General features: G+C 50.5%; 1 protein-coding gene across 3 annotated transcripts in view; it reads left to right on the forward strand.

Moving 5' to 3' along the window:
• ZDHHC14 (zDHHC palmitoyltransferase 14) overlaps window positions 1–17,722 on the forward strand; it is a 264,279-nt gene that overhangs the window by 234,834 nt on the left and 11,723 nt on the right. For all 3 annotated transcript variants that reach the window (XM_073894151.1, XM_025866383.2, XM_025866384.2), the window contains 3 exons: window positions 8,537–8,639; window positions 9,715–9,824; window positions 14,193–14,295. In XM_073894151.1, the coding sequence (XP_073750252.1) occupies window positions 8,537–8,639; window positions 9,715–9,824; window positions 14,193–14,295 (316 nt within the window). The remainder of the gene's footprint in view (window positions 1–8,536; window positions 8,640–9,714; window positions 9,825–14,192; window positions 14,296–17,722) is intronic.

The following is a 17,722-nucleotide window of genomic DNA, read 5'->3' on the forward strand; positions in this document are numbered from 1 at the left end:
GGGTTACAAAGTGGAGAAGGAGCCACCGCCCCTCCCCCCAGACCTTCGAAGCACATTCTGTCAAAGAGGGCCAAGCAGCGAGGGTGGGCAGGGTGATTCATTCTCCAACTCGGCGAGCATCTGTTGAAGCCAAGTTGTGGTGGATGACACGGATTTCTAAAAAGCAGAGTGAGTCTTAAGTGGCATCAGAAATCACAGAGAGCTTGAGGTGGGGGTGGGGGTCCAGAAGGGCATCCTGCAGGGAAATCCGGAAAGCCTTTGGCGGGTGATGTTTGTACAGGGCTTGGAAAGATGAGGGAAGTGCTAGGAGGGGACATGGAGGGGAGAGGTCCCAAGCAGGGCCGAGAGCCTGAGCAAAGCCTGGGCGAACACAGCATGTGTCAGGGAAGAGCAGATCACCTGTAGGGCCAGAGCTGGGTTTGTGTTCATTCATTCCCTCAGCAAGGTTTGCGGGGTATTCCCAGTGAGCGGGCCCTCTGTCCTAACGGTATAAGCACACAGATGCACTTAGGACTCATACGCGCTGTGGGCATAGCAGGAGGGAGCTGTGATAGCTAAGCCCCCGTTGCGGGGTGGGGGTCCGGAGCGACTGCTCCCAGGAAGACAAGGGCCCCCGACGGCACCGTATAGCCGTGAAGGCGTGAGACCGCCCTCCTCCCCTGGACTCGGGGGAACCAGCTTCAATTTTTGGCAGGTGAATGACTTCATCAGAGCTGGGTTTTGTTGTTGTTGTGTTCTTAAGAATACTCATCTTGCAGCAGGGAACACAAGGAGGGAGGAAGGAGATGGCTGGAGGGGAGAGGCCCCCAAAATTGAAATGAGTGACAAGGGGCCAGCTCACCCGGCAGCTGGACGATCAGATCAGCTCTGCTGGGGGGCGGGGGGACCGGAGCGGGGCTCAGAGCCAGTCCTGAGGGTTCAGCCCTGGGTGTCCAGGGGAAAGAGGGCACAGCAGAAAACGGAGACAGCCAGCACTGGTTCCGGGAGAAACGAGTCCTATTAGAAATCTGTTTACAAGCAGAACCTAAGAGATGACCCTCCAGGAACCGCCACGTGAGGCTAGAGTAACTCCAGGATCCTCTGTAGTTCCTTGCATGAAATATGGAAAGAGGAAGAAGTCCTGAGCCTGCGGTGACAATGCTCCAGCCTCGTAGGAAATGGGACCCATCACGCGGTGCCCCGGGAGCCCCGTGGCCATGCCTCGGGCTCACCAGCTTCCAGGTTCTGCGAGGTGGAACCCCCCAGAGACAGGACCCCAGGGCGGGCTGCGTCATTTGAGGAGGAGCCGGAGAGGGGAAGAAGCCCTGTGATCAACAATCGGTGCAATGAAACGGCATTAACATCCAATTAAAAGGATTACAGTCATTTTTAATCATGACTTATTGTTCGGCACTCCCAAACGAAGGGTTTTCAGTGGTTGGTAAATCAAATGGTAATTGATTCTATTTGGGTGGAGGCTTTTGACAGAAAGCCTTTTTGTCCCCAATTTGCATTCATTTCGAGGCACCCACTGTCTGAAACGTACCGATGGCCTAATGGGCATGGTTTTGTTTTAATGGAATGTGGTAGAAGGCTTGGAGTTGGCTCAGTGCCCTCAGGAAGGAGGGACACCGTACTGCCCATTGCAAAATTAATGAAGGCAGCTTAGGCCTTTGCTAAACTCGGCTTTCAGGATGGACCCTTCTGTCCCTATATCTGTGGATCCTCAGAGGGACCCCAGAAAATATGTAGGACAGGTGTCTTTAGGTCCCTTTCAGCTGGGCCTGCACTGAAGGGTCACATGACCCCAATTTCTGCTCAGCACTGTTGCCAGAACTAGAGTCCGGATCTCCCCGCCCCCTGCCCTTCTCTCCGCGCAGGGAGCGGAGATTTTCCCAGTGCCCCTGACCAGTCTGACTGGGGGAGTCCCTCGAAGAATAAGCATCAGATTACATCTCACGAGGTCACAAAGCAGGGGAGGGTGGTGTTGGGTTTCTTAAATCACGCAAGTACGACAAGAACATACTCTGATTGTAAAAGATTTCGAAGAGTCAGAAACCTAAGAGTTAAAAAAAGGAGCGCTGCTCTTGACCGTTCACAGGAATCCTTGTCGGGTTTTGTGGGTCTTTCCAGATGGTATTCCGGGAGTCCGTACACATACCAATATACCGTGGCAGGGAAAGTTTCTACCGAAAAGGGATCAGACTCTTTGCCTTGCTCAAGAGTCTGATTTTTAAATATTTCCTGGAGATACCTTCCATGTCAACATAGGGATCTACCTCATTTTTTTCAACTGCTTTATAGAATTTCAGAATGCAGATGAACCATAGTGTATGCTTCTGTTGATGCGTATTTAGATTTCTTAATTTTTTTTTTCACTGCTTAAAAAATGAGGCAGTGGATGTTCTTGCCTGTATCTCTTTGTTCACAAGTGTTAGAGTTTCTCCAGGACTGAAAACTAAATGTGGAATCACTGAGGTGAAAGTTAATGAGGCAGGCCACAATGTCCCCTAGAGAGACTGTACCAATTCATCCTCCCATTTCCCCACTCCTTCACCCACTCTGGATGGCTTTTGCCAATTTTGTCAAGTCACTGGATGACTTTTGCCAGTTTGATGGGGGGAAGAAAATTCATTGTTTTAATTTCCATTTTCTGGATGATAGCCACCTTGTGCTGATTTTCCTGTTTGTTGACTTTTTTTTCATTACCACGATGTGCTAGTCCATACTCTGTCCATTTTGTATTGGGTTGTTTGTTCTTTTCCTATTAACATATTCTTCATTCTCAATAATAACTATTTAATATCTCTTGCCAATATTTTTCTCCCAACCTGTCACTTACCTTTTAACTTTACTTTTTCAATACAAAAAAAAAAAAAAAATGCTTAACTTTTTAATGAAATCAATCTATAAATCTCATAATCATGACTCCTAGATTTGGTGCCTTATATCCATGCCCCCAAAATTGTAGGAATATTTCCTTTATTTTCTTCTAATACTTTTAGATTTTATTTCTTCAGTCTGACAAAAGTAATTTCTCTGTAATCTAAGTGTGTGTGTGTGTGTGTGTGTGTGTGTGTGTGCGCGCGCGCGCTGAAGTTCTCACTATTTTTCCTGATGTTTAGTGAAGTGTCCCAGTACTGTTCAGTATTCTGTTCTGGCCGTTCTCAAACTTTTTGGTCTCAGGACTCTTTTTCACTCTTAAAAATTATTGAGGACCCAAAGAGCTGTTGTTTATATAGATTATATTCATTTCTAGAGGTCACATTAAAACTATGGCTGAGAAATTTTTAAAACACAAAATGCACCAGCACTCATCCTAGTCTTGATGAGAGTGAGGACATGAGTCTTGCATCCTGCCGCCTCCAGAGGAAACCCCGAAAGAGAGAAGAGCATCAAGACTGGTAAATAATGTTTTGGCATCAGTAGGAAAATAGTCCTCACCTGGGGGTTTCCCTGAAAGGATCTTGGGGACCCTAAGGGTGGCCCGGGCCACACTTTGAGGACCACTAATGTATTCTTTCACCAGCGGTTTGAAGTGCCTTCTGCACCCCCACATGCCCGCAGGTCTCTCTCGGACTCTGGGCTGGTGCTGTTTGCACCTCGTTTTGTTTACTGAAAGTCTCCTCCCATCCCCCAACCCGCAGTTTTTTTCTTTTCAAGTTTTCTTAGCCGTTCTTGCACATTTTCTCTTCCTGATGAGTTTTAGAGTCAGTTCGTCTGATTCCTCTTTTAAAATTCCACTTGGAATTTTGACGGGAATTACAGTGACTTCACAGATTAGTTTGGGAGAATGTGCACCTTTACCTCCCGGCATTAAAGAATGTAGGACAGAAGGACTTCAGAGACTGAAAGATGATGATCACATGAGCACGAAGGGTCTCCGTGACTTCCCAAAGTGCCTGTCACGTGAATCACTGGGACGTGAAGAGTCCCCACCCCAGACACAGCGATGGCGCTCGGGTGACGGGAGCATGAGCTGTATGTTCCCATCTCTAAGGATTATCAGGTCATCCAGTGGATGAGGAAAATATGCTGACAAATTCCTGAACCTAAATATCTGCAAGCATTAAATGCTGACGGAGACCCTGAATCTAGAGAAGAAAGGGAAATATCACTCATATCCGCTCTTCCATTGAAGCTCTTCCTGTAAGGGTGCACTGCTGATTTTACTGTAATTTTTTTAAGAGAGAAAAAGAAGAGATTACTAAGAACATTCGTTTCTTAACATTTTAAACATCAGAACCCAGGACAGAGACCTGAAGCAGATTAAAACTCGTGAGGTCTCTGGCTGCAGAGAAGAGCCCCTGAACACCATATGCCGCCCAGAGCCTCGTAACGCTCAGTGCTCAGGAAGGAGAGGGCCCCAGGCAGAGCCTGGACTTGGCATTCCCCAGCCACTCTGGAATCCAGGGCATTTGGGTTAGTGAGGAGACGCACATGAAATACAGACTTGTTAAACTATTACCTGGATTTGGTGCTTGGCAGAAAATACCATCGCCAGCTTGACGGTTGGAGAACGGAAAGATGGCTGGTGACATACTAAGAAACACAAAGACTGTGAGACTGATGGGTCAGGTTCCGTATCGCAGCGGACCTTGCTGCGGTGGCAGCCAGTCCTGTGACATGCCATCGTATGGGGCCTTGGGAAGGGTTCTTTCTGTCCTAGAAGTCTAGAGACCAAGTTCTAGTTCTGTTCTATCGTGAACTGCTGTGTGAACTTTTAAAAGTGGCTTGACCCCTCTGGGCCTCAGCTTCCTACCTGTAAAATTAAGGGATTAAAATAAATCAGGACCTCTTAACTTGAGGTCCATGTGGCTCTGTGGAGAGGTGTCAGGGGAGTTTCCAAAACTCCTGAAATTATAAGGAAAAAAAAGTGTGTGTGCCTATTTTTCTGAGAAAAGAGTGGGGACCCAGAAAGATTAAAAATCTTTGGTTCCATGGTCTCTCACCTCTTGTGATTCTCCAAATACTGAGATGCCCTCACCATGCTGTCCGACACTCTGCCTGTGTGTCTGCAAGGGACTCTCGCCTTGCTTACCTCTCATGGGCAGACAGAGCCGTGCTCCCTTAGAGCAGGGAGTGGATGCCTCCCCACCTCCCCTGTCCTCAGTGCAAAGGGCTGGCTGCACAGAAAGGTACAGAGCAGGTACTCCCGGGACGGCGCAGAAACCCAATGGAGAGGTGTCTACCCACTAGCATTTTTCAGGCTTTTGCATTCCCACAGTCATCTAGTGAGTACCTCAACGTGCAACATCTTGGGCTAGGAGCTACAGGGAATTGAATGCACATCCCCCCCCCCACCGCCGGCCACACAAGGGGCTCCCTGTCTTACTGTCTTACTGGGGGCCGGAGGGAGACAAAGACTGGCTGTGGTAACTTTTATCATTTGGAACCGTCTCTGAGGCAGTAAACATCCAACTCTTATTAAATGGCTCTCAGTGGAATTGGCATGCTTTTTCCTCATTTCCCCTTTTAAAAAGCTCAGTAAATAGGTTTTGATACATTTAAGAGAAATTTTTTTTTTAAGATTTTACTTAATTATTCATGAGAGACTGAGGAAGAGGGAGAAGCAGGCTCCCGGTGGATCAGGGAGCCCGATGCGGGACTCGATCCCAGGACCCCGGGATCACAACCTGAGCCGAAGGCAGACGTTTAACGACTGAGCCACCCAGGCGCCCAAGAGAAATTTATATTGATCTCATTATGGCATAGTTCAGCATCTGGTTATTGAGTCAGTGAGAAGATGTGTTCAAGTATTTGTCCCCCTGCCTGAGAGTGAAGTTGAAGGGGAGTGTTCTACTCAAGCTGCCGTAGGGTCACAAATCCGCGACTAGGAGCACCCCCGTCTCCCCCAGCAGGATGTGGTCAGCCTAGAGCCACCTGGTCCTCAGCAGGAATGGGAAAGGAACCAGCCCATGGCTTTTCTGTTTTACTGGCCCAGCCACACTTCCAGGGGTCCATCCCCAGCTCTGCTATTTCCCAAGCAACGTACTGAACTGCTCTCTGCCTCAGTTTCCCTATTGGGTAATTGGGAATCCCACTTCTCACCAGGTCACTGAGGATCAAGTGAGTTAATCCACGTGCGGCCTCCAGAGTACCACCTGACGCATGGCCTGAAACACCAACCACGAGTTGTTATGAATGATGATGATCACTCCTTAAGACACACGGTGGGGGGCGTCCGCCGTGAGGGACAAGTGCAAGAGGGCTGTGTCTTGCATCCTGCCTTGTGTTCATGTCATTTTGGCCCGGCTGTGAGCTAAGCATGCAACTGCAGTCTGCTGTTTATAAAACGTCTCTAAATCTCATAAGATATCAATACAGAAAACTGCAAGTTTAGTTTTGGAGCTATAAGCCTTTAAAGTTCCATGTCCACTGGCAACAAGCCCCCTTTGAGGGGTGATCATTTTAAGTGGCGTTGCAAAAGGGGCAGCAACCAGGACATGGGTAGCAGCCCCTTTAAATGCTGGGATCCTGCCCCACTTCGGCACACCGGTTTTTAGATGGTTCATGCTTTAGCATTTGTGTGTATTCTGACATCACCATTGTTCTACCCGGATGGCAAACTTTTGGCGACACCTAAATATTCCTGAGATAGAAGTTCGGCTCTTCAGCAAATAAGTCCTTTGCTTTCCTTCTTCATTCTCTTTTCTTCCCTGACCATTTCTTGTTTCCGTTCCATGTGTCCCCTCCTCCCTGACCTTTCTAGCTCTTGTCTTTACCTTCCAGCTGTGTAAGTTTATTGCCAGTGTCACCTGCCTTAATGCAACCCACTTTTCCCACTGCTTACCTCCATCATTTTCCCTGGACTCCACTTCACCTCTGCCTTCAAACCCCACGCGGTTTGCTTCCCCAGTCCGTCCCGGGAGGGGAGCGGGGACGGTCGGAGGCGAGGCGGGGCATCTGTGAGCCGTCACCTGTGAGAAGGCAGCTGAGAAATGAGACCATCTTTGCTACACGGGCCGCCATCCGTGTGTCCCCAGGTGCACCTGAAGCCTCCCCTCATCACCACTTGCCCCATCCGGACAACCCTGGGAGAAAGGAAAGGGGGTTCCCAGGCTGGTGGCAGCCCTGGGACGGGGTCTGCTTCTCTGCGTCTCTCCCTTAACCCCCACAGATCCTCCCTACATGTCCGTACTTACCTGCTTTTCCAAAATACTGCCTTAGTTTTCCCCTTCTCAAGCTACTCCTCCCTTTCGTCCGCCTCCTGCCTGCCTCCATAAGGAATGGACAGGGCTTGCTGGGAGCGCCGTATGTTGGCATCTCGAAGACTCTGGGTGCTCTGGGCTATTTTCGTCTGGGCTAGCCGGCAGAAGAGCATTCATCTCCTCTTCAGATGTCCGTCTAGTGTCAGGGTGGTGCTTTTCTGAGTTCTTGCAGTTTCTAGAAGTTTAAACCTTAGAAGAGTAAAGCATTTTTCTACTTCTCCAAGAGCAGAGCCAGTGGTTTATGCTGATGTTGAAAGTCAGTCAACGGGCAGGAGCCCATTCATTTCTCCTATTTTGTATGCCACCCCACATGCCCGGACGATGGTATTTGTTAATAATGACATGGCAGATCATGACACTGCACTGAATACTGTACTCATTTCTCTGGCCTAAAGACGAATTATATCCAATCCTGAAAAAAAAAATCAATGGTGATGTATTACAGCATGATCTATGGCTTCTATCCTTGGGAGCATTAAGAAAGCATGGGAATTTGTTTTCTCCAGCCTGTAACTTATCGATGGGGGATGCATGGTGTATATTTAAACTCCCAGACCTATGATGGATATTTTTTTTTCTCTGCGTAACATCTATATCTTGTAAATAGAATTTTATAAACATTTGTGGAACAGAAAAATTCTCTAGTCCTTTCAAATTGCCACACTCTGGGTTGATTTATCTCATCTGTTGAAGAATACCACACTCTCTCCTCTGGTTATAGCACATCTTGTGGAACTCTGGACTCCCCGTCACTCAATGTCTGGTGAGCATCCACATTTCCTAGTTACCCATCGACTAGCTGAAAATAGCCTTAGTTGTCAGGGTGGGCTAAGGGGCTAGAAAAAATTCCCCTTAAGTAAAAATACCCCTCACCCTGATGCCACTCTGAGAAATGGTCCTCTTCAGAAGCCCATTCACAGGGAGGGGGCAGGCGGCCACCACTGGGTGAAGGGACCATCAGGGAGAGAGAAAGCATGAAGGGAAGGCCTGCCCAGGCTTACAGGTGCTGGTGCCCATCCCTGCGCACGACTGTCAACTGTTGTTTTGTGACAGTTTCCTCACACCCTCGACACCAGGGGAGAGACCTGTTGATACAACAGTTCACGGAGCCCACCAATGGTTCACTGAGCATGAAGGAGGAGAGGCTGGAGGAGAGAGGGGCGCCGTGCCGGCCCTGGAGGATCCCCCTCTGACTAGGGACGACCCTGACATGAAGCGAGACAGACTCGGAGGCCTGAGGGAGTGTCTGTGGGTGTTTCCTGTCCAAACCTCACGTCATCCCAGCCCCTCAGGCATCCTGAGAGCTCCCCCTGCCTTCCCTGTTCTGCTCCTTGACTCCAGGCCACCGTGCTGGAGGCCGTGGTGTGCTTCTTCTCCGTCTGGTCTATCGTCGGCCTCTCGGGTTTCCACACATACCTGATCAGCTCCAACCAGACGACGAACGAAGACGTAAGTTCCTGGCGGGCCAGGGGGGTGGCTATGGGCGCCTGTGTCCAGAGGTGGAGGGGGAAGGGAGACAAGAGCTTGGGGGCCAAGGCCTTCCGCACATCCCATTCCAGATGTGAGCCCCTGGGAGCCAAGAATGTGCCGTGGGAGCATCTTCAGACGTTGGCCTCCATGATTCCCAGTTGGGGATCTCTGAATTGTCTTACTTTCTGAGCACGTCAGTCAGATACTGAGGTCAGCTAAGTGACACCCAGTTCCAGAGGGAGGAGATTATCTTCTCTTCCTTTTCAGTAATTTTGTGAGTAACCTGTCGCACGTCCCCTGAAGAGAGACCGTGGCCGGCTGACATCTTGGGGTGAACGAATGAATCCACCTCTCATGTTTAACACCTCTGTTTCATTTTTGGAGGAGACTGCCCCGACCCAGAGTTTTACTTTTTGTCCAGGATTACCTGTCTATATTTAATGTGGCCAGAGAGGAGGTATAAAAACAGGAATCATAATGTTGGAAATGTTCCTCATCGACCTGGTCCTCTTTGCTCTGAATATGTAGATTCTGACAAAAGTCTCTGTCAGTACAGCAATTAAATGTCTCAGATTCAGTCAGATTGCCTTAAAGGCTTGATGAGACACATGAGTTAGGAGAACTTATATTTGGTAACTGTGGATATTTGAGTCTGTGAAATTATTTTGGTGACATTGTGAGGCCAAATGCAGACAGGCTGTAAGTTGGTGGTTGGGGGAGCCATGTTAACTCTCAGCCACCGTTCATTTAATTACTGTTGAGCACGCCAACTGGGAGTCTGAAACAAACCTCCACGGGCTTGTATGAGTTGACCTTCTGGAACCATGTAATAGAAACAAGAGATTATTTTCCCCAAAGAATGTTACTTTCTAATCTGACCTGCCCTTTGGGGATATTTCCAAGTTTGGGGTAAATACCAGTTTTCCTGGAGAAAGTGTCTCAGTTTCTCCTGGTGAAGAAGTGAGTAAAGATGATTTGCATTCCTTGTGGGCTTCTCACGCTCCCATTCACCTCAACGATGGCTTTGGTGTTATTGATTCTCTTTTTCTTTCAGATTAAAGGATCTTGGTCAAATAAAAGAGGCAAAGAAAATTACAATCCCTACAGCTACGGGAATATCTTCACAAATTGCTGTGTTGCCCTGTGTGGGCCCATCTCTCCGAGGTGAGATTCGGAAAGTGTCATGCTCTTTATCAGACCTCGGGAAAGCCAACAACTTAGCTGTGGCAGCACAACCCTCGTGAGGTAGAGACCCGGCCACAAAACCCAATGTGAGATTTGATTACACCCTCTGGATGACCACAGGGCCAGTGGTCGGCTTTGTGCCGTGGAGACACGGCCCCGGTGCAGTAGAGATCTGGCTCTGTTTATGGTGCTGTTCCTGCCATCTTTTTGGTTCTTTCACCGAATTTGTGTCAAGGATGAGAAAAATCTCCTAAGGATTGAAATAGGGAAACTGAGGCACGTGACTCCCATTAATTATTGAGTCGTCTTTAGCCTCGGTGATGAACAGAGAGCTGTGGTTAACTTGGTAGGGGGCTGGGATGCAATGTAGGAAGCAATTAGGAAACCTGTAGAAATGGGTGCTAAGAGCGGAGTTATATAGAATATACATGCTAAAATAGTTCAGGTGGAGAGATCAGCACGGGCTGAAGCAGTCCAGGCTGTGTGGATGGTAACGCGACAGCATGTGGTGGCAGAGTCGCGGACGCTCATGAACAGTGTTAGATCTGCTCTAAGTGCTTTATATGTATCAGCTTTTAAAGATTTCATTTATTTAGAGAGAGAGAGGGAGTGTGTGTGCACCCAAGCAGGGGGAGGGGCAGAGGGAGAGAGAATCTCAAGCAAACTCTGCGCTGAGCGTGGAGCCCGATGTGGGGCTCGATCTCACAACCCTGAGATCGCGACCTGAGCTAAAATCAAGAGTCAGCCGCTCGACCACCTGAGCCATCCAGGCATCCCTATATGAATCAGCTTTTAAAACCTCACTCGGTACCTAAGAGGTAGGTACCATTAGACCCCATTTTGTGGATGAGGAAGCTGGCACAGAGAGGTTCCATAACTTTTAGGGGCCCAGAAAACCCCTCAGGAAATGCTTGGTTTTTTACAACTTGGCTTTGTTTCCTCCTACCATGTATTTACTTGTGGATCATGGGGTCAGGCCATGAAGCCCAGGCTAGGGGCCTCAGAGGAGCATAAGAGGACAATGGAACAGGCCTCCTTCCCCAAGTCTAAAATGCACAGCTGAATCCAGGAAAGGAATTGAGGAGTCACACATTTTGAACAAATCTCTTTTCTTGTTCCCCATTCTTCGATTTGCATTTGGCGCTGCTTTGTATTGTTTCTATATCAAATCTTGTCACAATCAAACTTATGGCTCCCACGACTGGATAAAATTTCCTGCTGTGGCTGAGTTGGGGCAGTATTCTTTCCAGAACCCAAGTCCCTGTGGATGGGGCACTTCTCGAGGACGGCCCCCCCCTCGGAACCCCGTGAACCACTCCCGGGTTTGTGCAGGGAACATGGGCTGCTGGGCTCTCCCACTGTGCCCACAGGCTCCTGGAGCTAGCCCTGGGCAGAAATGACAGGGGGATAGTGCTTGTCTTTGCTTCTGCCTCCTGTCGCCTTCTGTGCCCCTTCTCTCTCTGCCCTACCTCACCCACCCCGGTGCCCCTAAGAGGGCCAGAACCTTCCACGGGTATCCCAGCCAAGCCTGTGCAACAGGGACTAAGAACCACGAGCATGCCCCGAATCGTGTGCCTGAGTTGCCTCTAAAATGTTCTGACATGGTGTGACGATGTGCTCATCAGAGCGTCTTCCTGTTTCCCTCTGAGAGCTATGAACCATGAGGGCAAAGACCCACATTTGGTTCCCTGCAGGGTCCCTGGGGCCGTGCTTGGCAGCAGGGTAGGAATGGCCAGGTTTGGGGGAGGAGGTCCTCCTACGAGTCTAGCAGAGGGAATGGAAAATTGGAAAGAGAGAAAGTCCCAAGGTGTGATCAGGGTCAGGCTCTGTGGGCTGGTGCTAAAGGTCAACCTGTCACTGACAGATTGAATAGAATGGCAAGTCTACACAAAGAGTGGCTGTGAGAGAGGCCGGGGTGCAGTTTCCATGGGACACCCAGGAGGGCTTCCCAGAAGAGGGGGCCTAGGTTGTCGTCTATTGTAACGATGAGTAGGAACTGGGGGAAGGAATCTGGGGGAGGACACACGGGAGCAGCATGTGCAACGGCCCTGAGGTGAAAGGAGAGTGTGGCCTGTCAGGGGCGGAGCTGAAGGAGCTCGGGTTAGGAGTGAGGGGACCACGGACGGACGGCAAGACAAGAGGTGAGGCGAGGGGAGTGCGTCCAGATTAGAGGGGCTCCCAGGCCATCGTGAGGACTGAAAGGAGACTCGGGAGAGGATGTTGCAGTCTTGGCTGTGTGGCCGGTCCACGGAACAAGCTGAACACAGAGGACGAAAGCTGAGAAGGAGTTTATTTTGTCCTCCCTTCTGTCCTTTCAGACTCTCTGGATGACCTCGTTTTTTGTTTTTGTGTTTGTTTTGCTCCTGAATGAAATCCGCTGCAAGCCCCTTAATTTCTCCTGTCACCTAAAAACAGAACAAAGGACTCGGGGCACTTTCATGTCCTTGAGCATCGTGTCATTTCCGTCAGTAGGGACCCGGGAGTTCACTGAAAGGCAACACTCTCCACCCCTTCACCTGTAGCCACCTTAGGACTTCAGCACATCTTTTGGGAAGACGCAGTTCCACCCCCACTGCACACTGGCTCTGTCCCAGGGGACCTGCAAGGTTCCCGTCTGCCGTGGGCTGCAGATGAGCGCTCGCCCACCCTTCTTTGCTCTTTCCACTTTGATCTTCTGTGCCCTCGCAGGAGGTCACACACTTGGTGTGAGCTGCACGGTGCTCCCGCACTCCCTTTTGGAAGATGGAGGTTCTTGTCAACTATTGGTTTTTCTAAACCTCAGGGAATCCAACCAAAACTGGAAGCAGAGAGTCCCATTGTCACAAGTATTTTTTCACGCCTTGTTACCGTGTCGTCTGGAGACCTGCAGGTACTAGTTGGGAAAATTCCTGTCTCCTGAGAGCCAAACTGACAAGGAGGAGGGCGGCCTCAGCACACCAGCAGTCCCTCAGGAGGAGGGGACATGTGCGGGCACCTGGATGCACCTGCGGCATCTCGCCGAGGCTGCGGGGCGTGCGGCCGAGCCCCACACGGTGGGGGCCACACCAGGAGCACCCACTCGTAAGCTGAACCTCCCCCTTGCCCTTTGCAGTCCTGCCCTTAGACTCGAGGTCAACACCGAGCCTTCGCTCGGGGAGGAAAAAAGGCAGCTCTTTTGATGGCAACGTAAAGCCTTCCCCTACCTTCTGTCTGGGCCACAGCAGCCCCACAGCCACGGGGCACAGAAGAGATGGCCTTATTATTCATTAATGATGCCATTAGTCTGCAACCTTGCCTGTGGGAGACAGGGACCCACTTCTATTCCTTCAGCCACCAAGCTTCTTCTCAGCTCCCAGTGGGCATCCGCTGTGGAGCTCGATGATTAGGAAGACCTGGTTCTTGCCCTCCTGAAGCTTACACTCCACGACAGATGCAAATCTGGAAGTGGGTGATGCCGACATGATGTGACCAACAGGGTGCTCCGAGGGGACAGCCGAGAGGCCCGGTCCGGGGCGGGGGGGGGGGGGGGGGGGGGGGGGGGGGCAAGTGCTTTGGGGGAAGAAAAGACGAAGACTGCCCTCTGGAGCTGGCAAGCTGCTAGACAGAGGGGACTGTAGATAAAATCACGGCGACACCAGGCAGAAAGTGGTACGCGCCACTAGAGGTTTCACGTGCAGGGCCGGGAGAATCCAGAGAAGGGGCAAGAGCAAGGGCTGGGGGCTTTGGAAGCTGCCCGTGAAGAATGGACAGTGGAATGGAAGGGAGAGTGACTGGGGCGAGACAAACCCGAGCTGGAGCGAAATGCAGGGATGCGCCAACACGGAGCGCGAACGGGCTGGGGCTGGGGCTTGGGCTTCTGCTGCGTGCCGCGCAGGCGCAAGCAGGTACCACGGGCTTCTGGAAGGAATGGACCCGGGAGCGCTGTGCTTGTAGTAAGAAGGCATGGGCTGAGGCTGGGGCGGGAAGTGGGGACAAATGATAAGAGGCTCCGGAGTGTTGGCGGGTGATGGAGCGCCCCCAGAGCAGGGCAAGCAGGCGGGGAGACCTTATGAGGACTGGGCGTTAGGCGGAGGGCCCCTGGCCATGCCGGGGGTGGTTGCGGGGGCTGGGGGACCGGGTGGGAGACCATGGGAGTCCGCAGCAGGTGGCAGGGAGGGAACAGGGGCTACAGGCATTTTTTTAAAGGGAAGGGTGGTGGAATTTGGTCCCTGACTGTACGTGAAGGTAAGTCAGGGTGTAGCCCCAGGTGCCGGCAGTGGGGCCCCACATAGAAAGAGGGAGCCCCAAATGGAAATTAAAATAGGGTTGATGGCGTTTTTGGCTTTTCGTTCACTCTCTTCCAACGTATTGCTTTGTTTTCTCTGGCAGCCTCATTGACAGAAGAGGGTACATCCAGCCTGACACGCCACAGCCAGCCGCACCCTCCGACGGGATTGCGGCATACGGGGCCACGCAGTCCCAGAGCGACATGGTAGGAGCGCCTGCCGCAGGGGCCAGAGCTCCCTGCAAAGGCTTCCCTTCCGCTTCTGTGTCACTAACCCAGTAACACACCAAGCACACCTAGAAACCTGCCCGGGACACCCATCAACTGAAAGGCTCACGCGAGGGAAAGGAAGCGTGAAAGAAGGCTGTGCCCAACAAAGGATTAGGGCCGTTGAGTGGTTGGTGTGTTCCTGGTCGCGTAAGGGAAGTACACATGCCAAAGGTCTTCCAGAGACAGGTCATGGCACCTTGTGATGGGAAGCCCGCTTGCACAGAACCAGGGTGCTGTCTGGGGGATGAGACGCAGCTGCTGGCAACAGGGCTGGCCGGCCGGAGAGCCCCCTTCGGTGCCTTTGCCTCACTCCATGCCGACCTCCCCCAGCCCTCTGGGAGGGTGCAGTGGGTGGCCAGTTCTCCCCACTCTCAGCCCAAACCTTAGATCAGCCAGGCATAACTCAATGCACACAATCAGATGAGGTGTTCTTCGTTCAGAGCCCAAACTGAGCAAGTCTCTCCAAAGAGGGCTCACAGGTGTCCTGCGAGGCATGGGATGTGGACAGGCTTTGTTTCCAGTCTGCAGGTGGGAGGCTTGGGGCCAGGGCAGGAGCCCCTCCATGGGTACCTGAAAGCACAGTCAGGCCTGGCGCTGACCACCAGTCCCTTAAAAATCCTTAGGTGTCTGGAAGACAGTGGCTTCACTTTATCTGGAACAGATTTCCCTAAAGAAGTTCCATGTTTCAGAAAGGGACCCAGTCTGTGGCCCCCCCTTTGGAGGAGCTTTTTGTTCTTTGTAGACTGGAATCACCTGCAGCAGAGTTTCCATAACAAGCAGGTCAAAGACCTGCCTTTTGGGGTAGACTGGGAAAATGTCAGCCTCCTGGACGCTTTGTTTCTGCTTATGAAGAACTAACTGCAGGGTGAAAGCCAACGGTCTCAAGACAGTCTCTGTAAGCGCTCAGGGCTAAGGGAAAGCACTTCGTCCCCGTGACCCTGTGGCCATGTTAACAGCCCCGAGATTGGGCTCTGGCCCCCAGCAGAAGCTTGCTGGGGGTTGGTTGTTGCTAGTGGTGGTGTCTAGTTTGTGTTGTGGTGCTTTGCTTTGCTGATAAAGCATCTCCTTTAAAGGCAAGTACATGCAGGTCATGGTCCTGGCCACTCCACTCTGTAAGTGGTCACAGGACGTCTTGTTCTGTCTGCATTCACCCACACAAATGACCCTTAAGGGTCATCGTCTTATTTTTCAGAGGAGGAAAATGAGGACAGAGAGAGTAAGGAGAGAGGCCCACAGGAAAGGAGATTACATGTATTTGGCGCCAACTGTGTTCAAAGCACTTGATGAGCAGAATCTTGTTTAATCCAAACCAACAATGGCAAATGGGCATGCTTGTCTCTTGCTTTTTTTTTTTTTTTTTTTTTAAAGCTAGGAGAGGTGGATCATCTGCCCAAGGGCACATAGCCACGAATTTGTGGATCCAAAACCAGTCTGATGGGTAACGCCCGTGTTCACTTCGTATACTGCCTCCTTTGTGTGAACAGGCACTAAAGACAACGATACCCATGTTTAGGAGTCTTTCTCAGCTATCGGCAGGTGCACAATAAATGTCCCGTAAGGACAAAATTCCTGTCAGGAATCCTGACCACGGCAGCCACTGATAACTCCTGTGATGTGTGTTCGTGTTTTCCCACATTGCATGTATCACCTCTCACTCATTCAGTGACTCTCCCTGAGGCCCTACTGTGTGTTGAGGACTTGACTCGGCGGTAGGGATGCAAGGTCTGTGGAGTGCAGTCGCTCTGTCCTCGAGGAGGTCACGCTCGGGGACAGGACACAGACATGAAGGATGTAGTAGGAACCCTCACGAGAAGATACCACTGATGGCAGTGGTCCTTATCAAAATGAAAGAACTTACGTGAGTTTTACCCCGTGACTCCCATGGCACTGAGCCCACCATGCTCTGCACTTTCTCTAGATTTAAGAAGTAAACAAGGCCCCCTTCAAGGTGTTGACACTGTCAGGCCTGTTTATGATAAGATGGGATGAGAGCGTAAGTTATTAATTCCACAAACATTTATTGAGCACCTACTGTGGCCTCTATGATAGTCAGAGAGGGCAGATTTAACAAAGGAGACCAGGGAGGTCATTTCGCTCCCTGCGGTTAATCAGAGTCATCAAAATTGCTTTTGTGCCTCTGGGGTCCAGTCCATCAAGACCTGCACAGTGACCCCAGTTAAGGCCATACCCCCGAGGGCACTGGCCTGGCAGGAATGGTTAGGGTGCCACTGCCTCTTCCCATGGGAAGGCCACCTCCCAAGTAACCAGTGACCCTGAAGGCGCTGGTCTGTAGTGCCATAAGGATTGTTTGAAGAGGACATTTCTGAGATGAAGAAGCTTGTAACGGTGAAGCAGTGCCATCGCTAAGCCCTTGTCATTCAGTCCAGCATATGGATCCTTTCTAAGGCATCAGTTTGTCTCCAGCTTGGACTCTTAGGTCAGGAAGCATGAAAATATTTTTAAAAACCTCAGGCTCCTTGCCCTCCTGTTCTTCCTTCCCTCTGGAGATGAACTGCACACATTAAGCGCTAGTCAGATCAGGGGCTCGGGAAGAGCTCTGACCTATAATGGAGCCTCCTCAGGCCCAACCCAGATCTTCCTTATTCTCCTCTCCAAGAGGGGATGGGGATTAATTGTGCAAAGAGCCAGGCTTCTGCCGCTTACTAGATGAGTGACCTTGGCAAACTGCGTAACCTTCTGCCTCAATGTTTTCATCCATAAAATGGGAACATTGATATCTTTACCTTGTAGGGTTTCTATGGAGATTAAGTGAGTTAATGCATGTTAAGCACTTAAAACCTTGTCTAGCCCACAAGGTAAGTATTATTTAAGTATTAGCTATATTATTATTATTATTATCATCTCCCCGATGTCCATCGTGACAAGATCAGCCAGGTCAGTTGCATCCACGCTGAGCAACTGGACAACAATGGACCTGACTCGGGTGAGGGAAAGAGCCTCAGTGGGAAGCAGAGAGTGAGAGCTCCAGTCCTGGCTCCCACCAGTTATCTCCCTGACGATTAGCAAGTCACTCTGCTTCTGTGGTCCTCAGCTTTCCCCACCTGCAAAATGGGAGCTGGGACGAATTTGTCTCTAAAGTCGCATCTAGCTGGAAGCTCTTTGTGAGTCTCTGATCTTTGTAGCTTGACAGGTCAGAAGAGCAGAGGTCTGGGCTTCATACCAAAACTTCCCCTTCTTATTTGTCTCATACTTCTCAAATTTCTAGGATAAATCCTACTTAGCCGTGATGTATAATCCCTTTTATATGTTGCTGGATTTGGTTTGCTTGTGTTTTGTTGAGGATTTTTATATCTATATCCATAAAAGATTTTAGTCCGCAGTTTCCTTTTCTTGTTTTGTCTGG

The sequence above is a fragment of the Callorhinus ursinus genome, unplaced genomic scaffold (assembly GCF_003265705.2).
Source record: "Callorhinus ursinus isolate GAN/ISIS: 27379988/994484 unplaced genomic scaffold, GSC_fseal_2.0 scaffold6, whole genome shotgun sequence".
Classification (NCBI taxonomy): domain Eukaryota; kingdom Metazoa; phylum Chordata; class Mammalia; order Carnivora; family Otariidae; genus Callorhinus; species Callorhinus ursinus.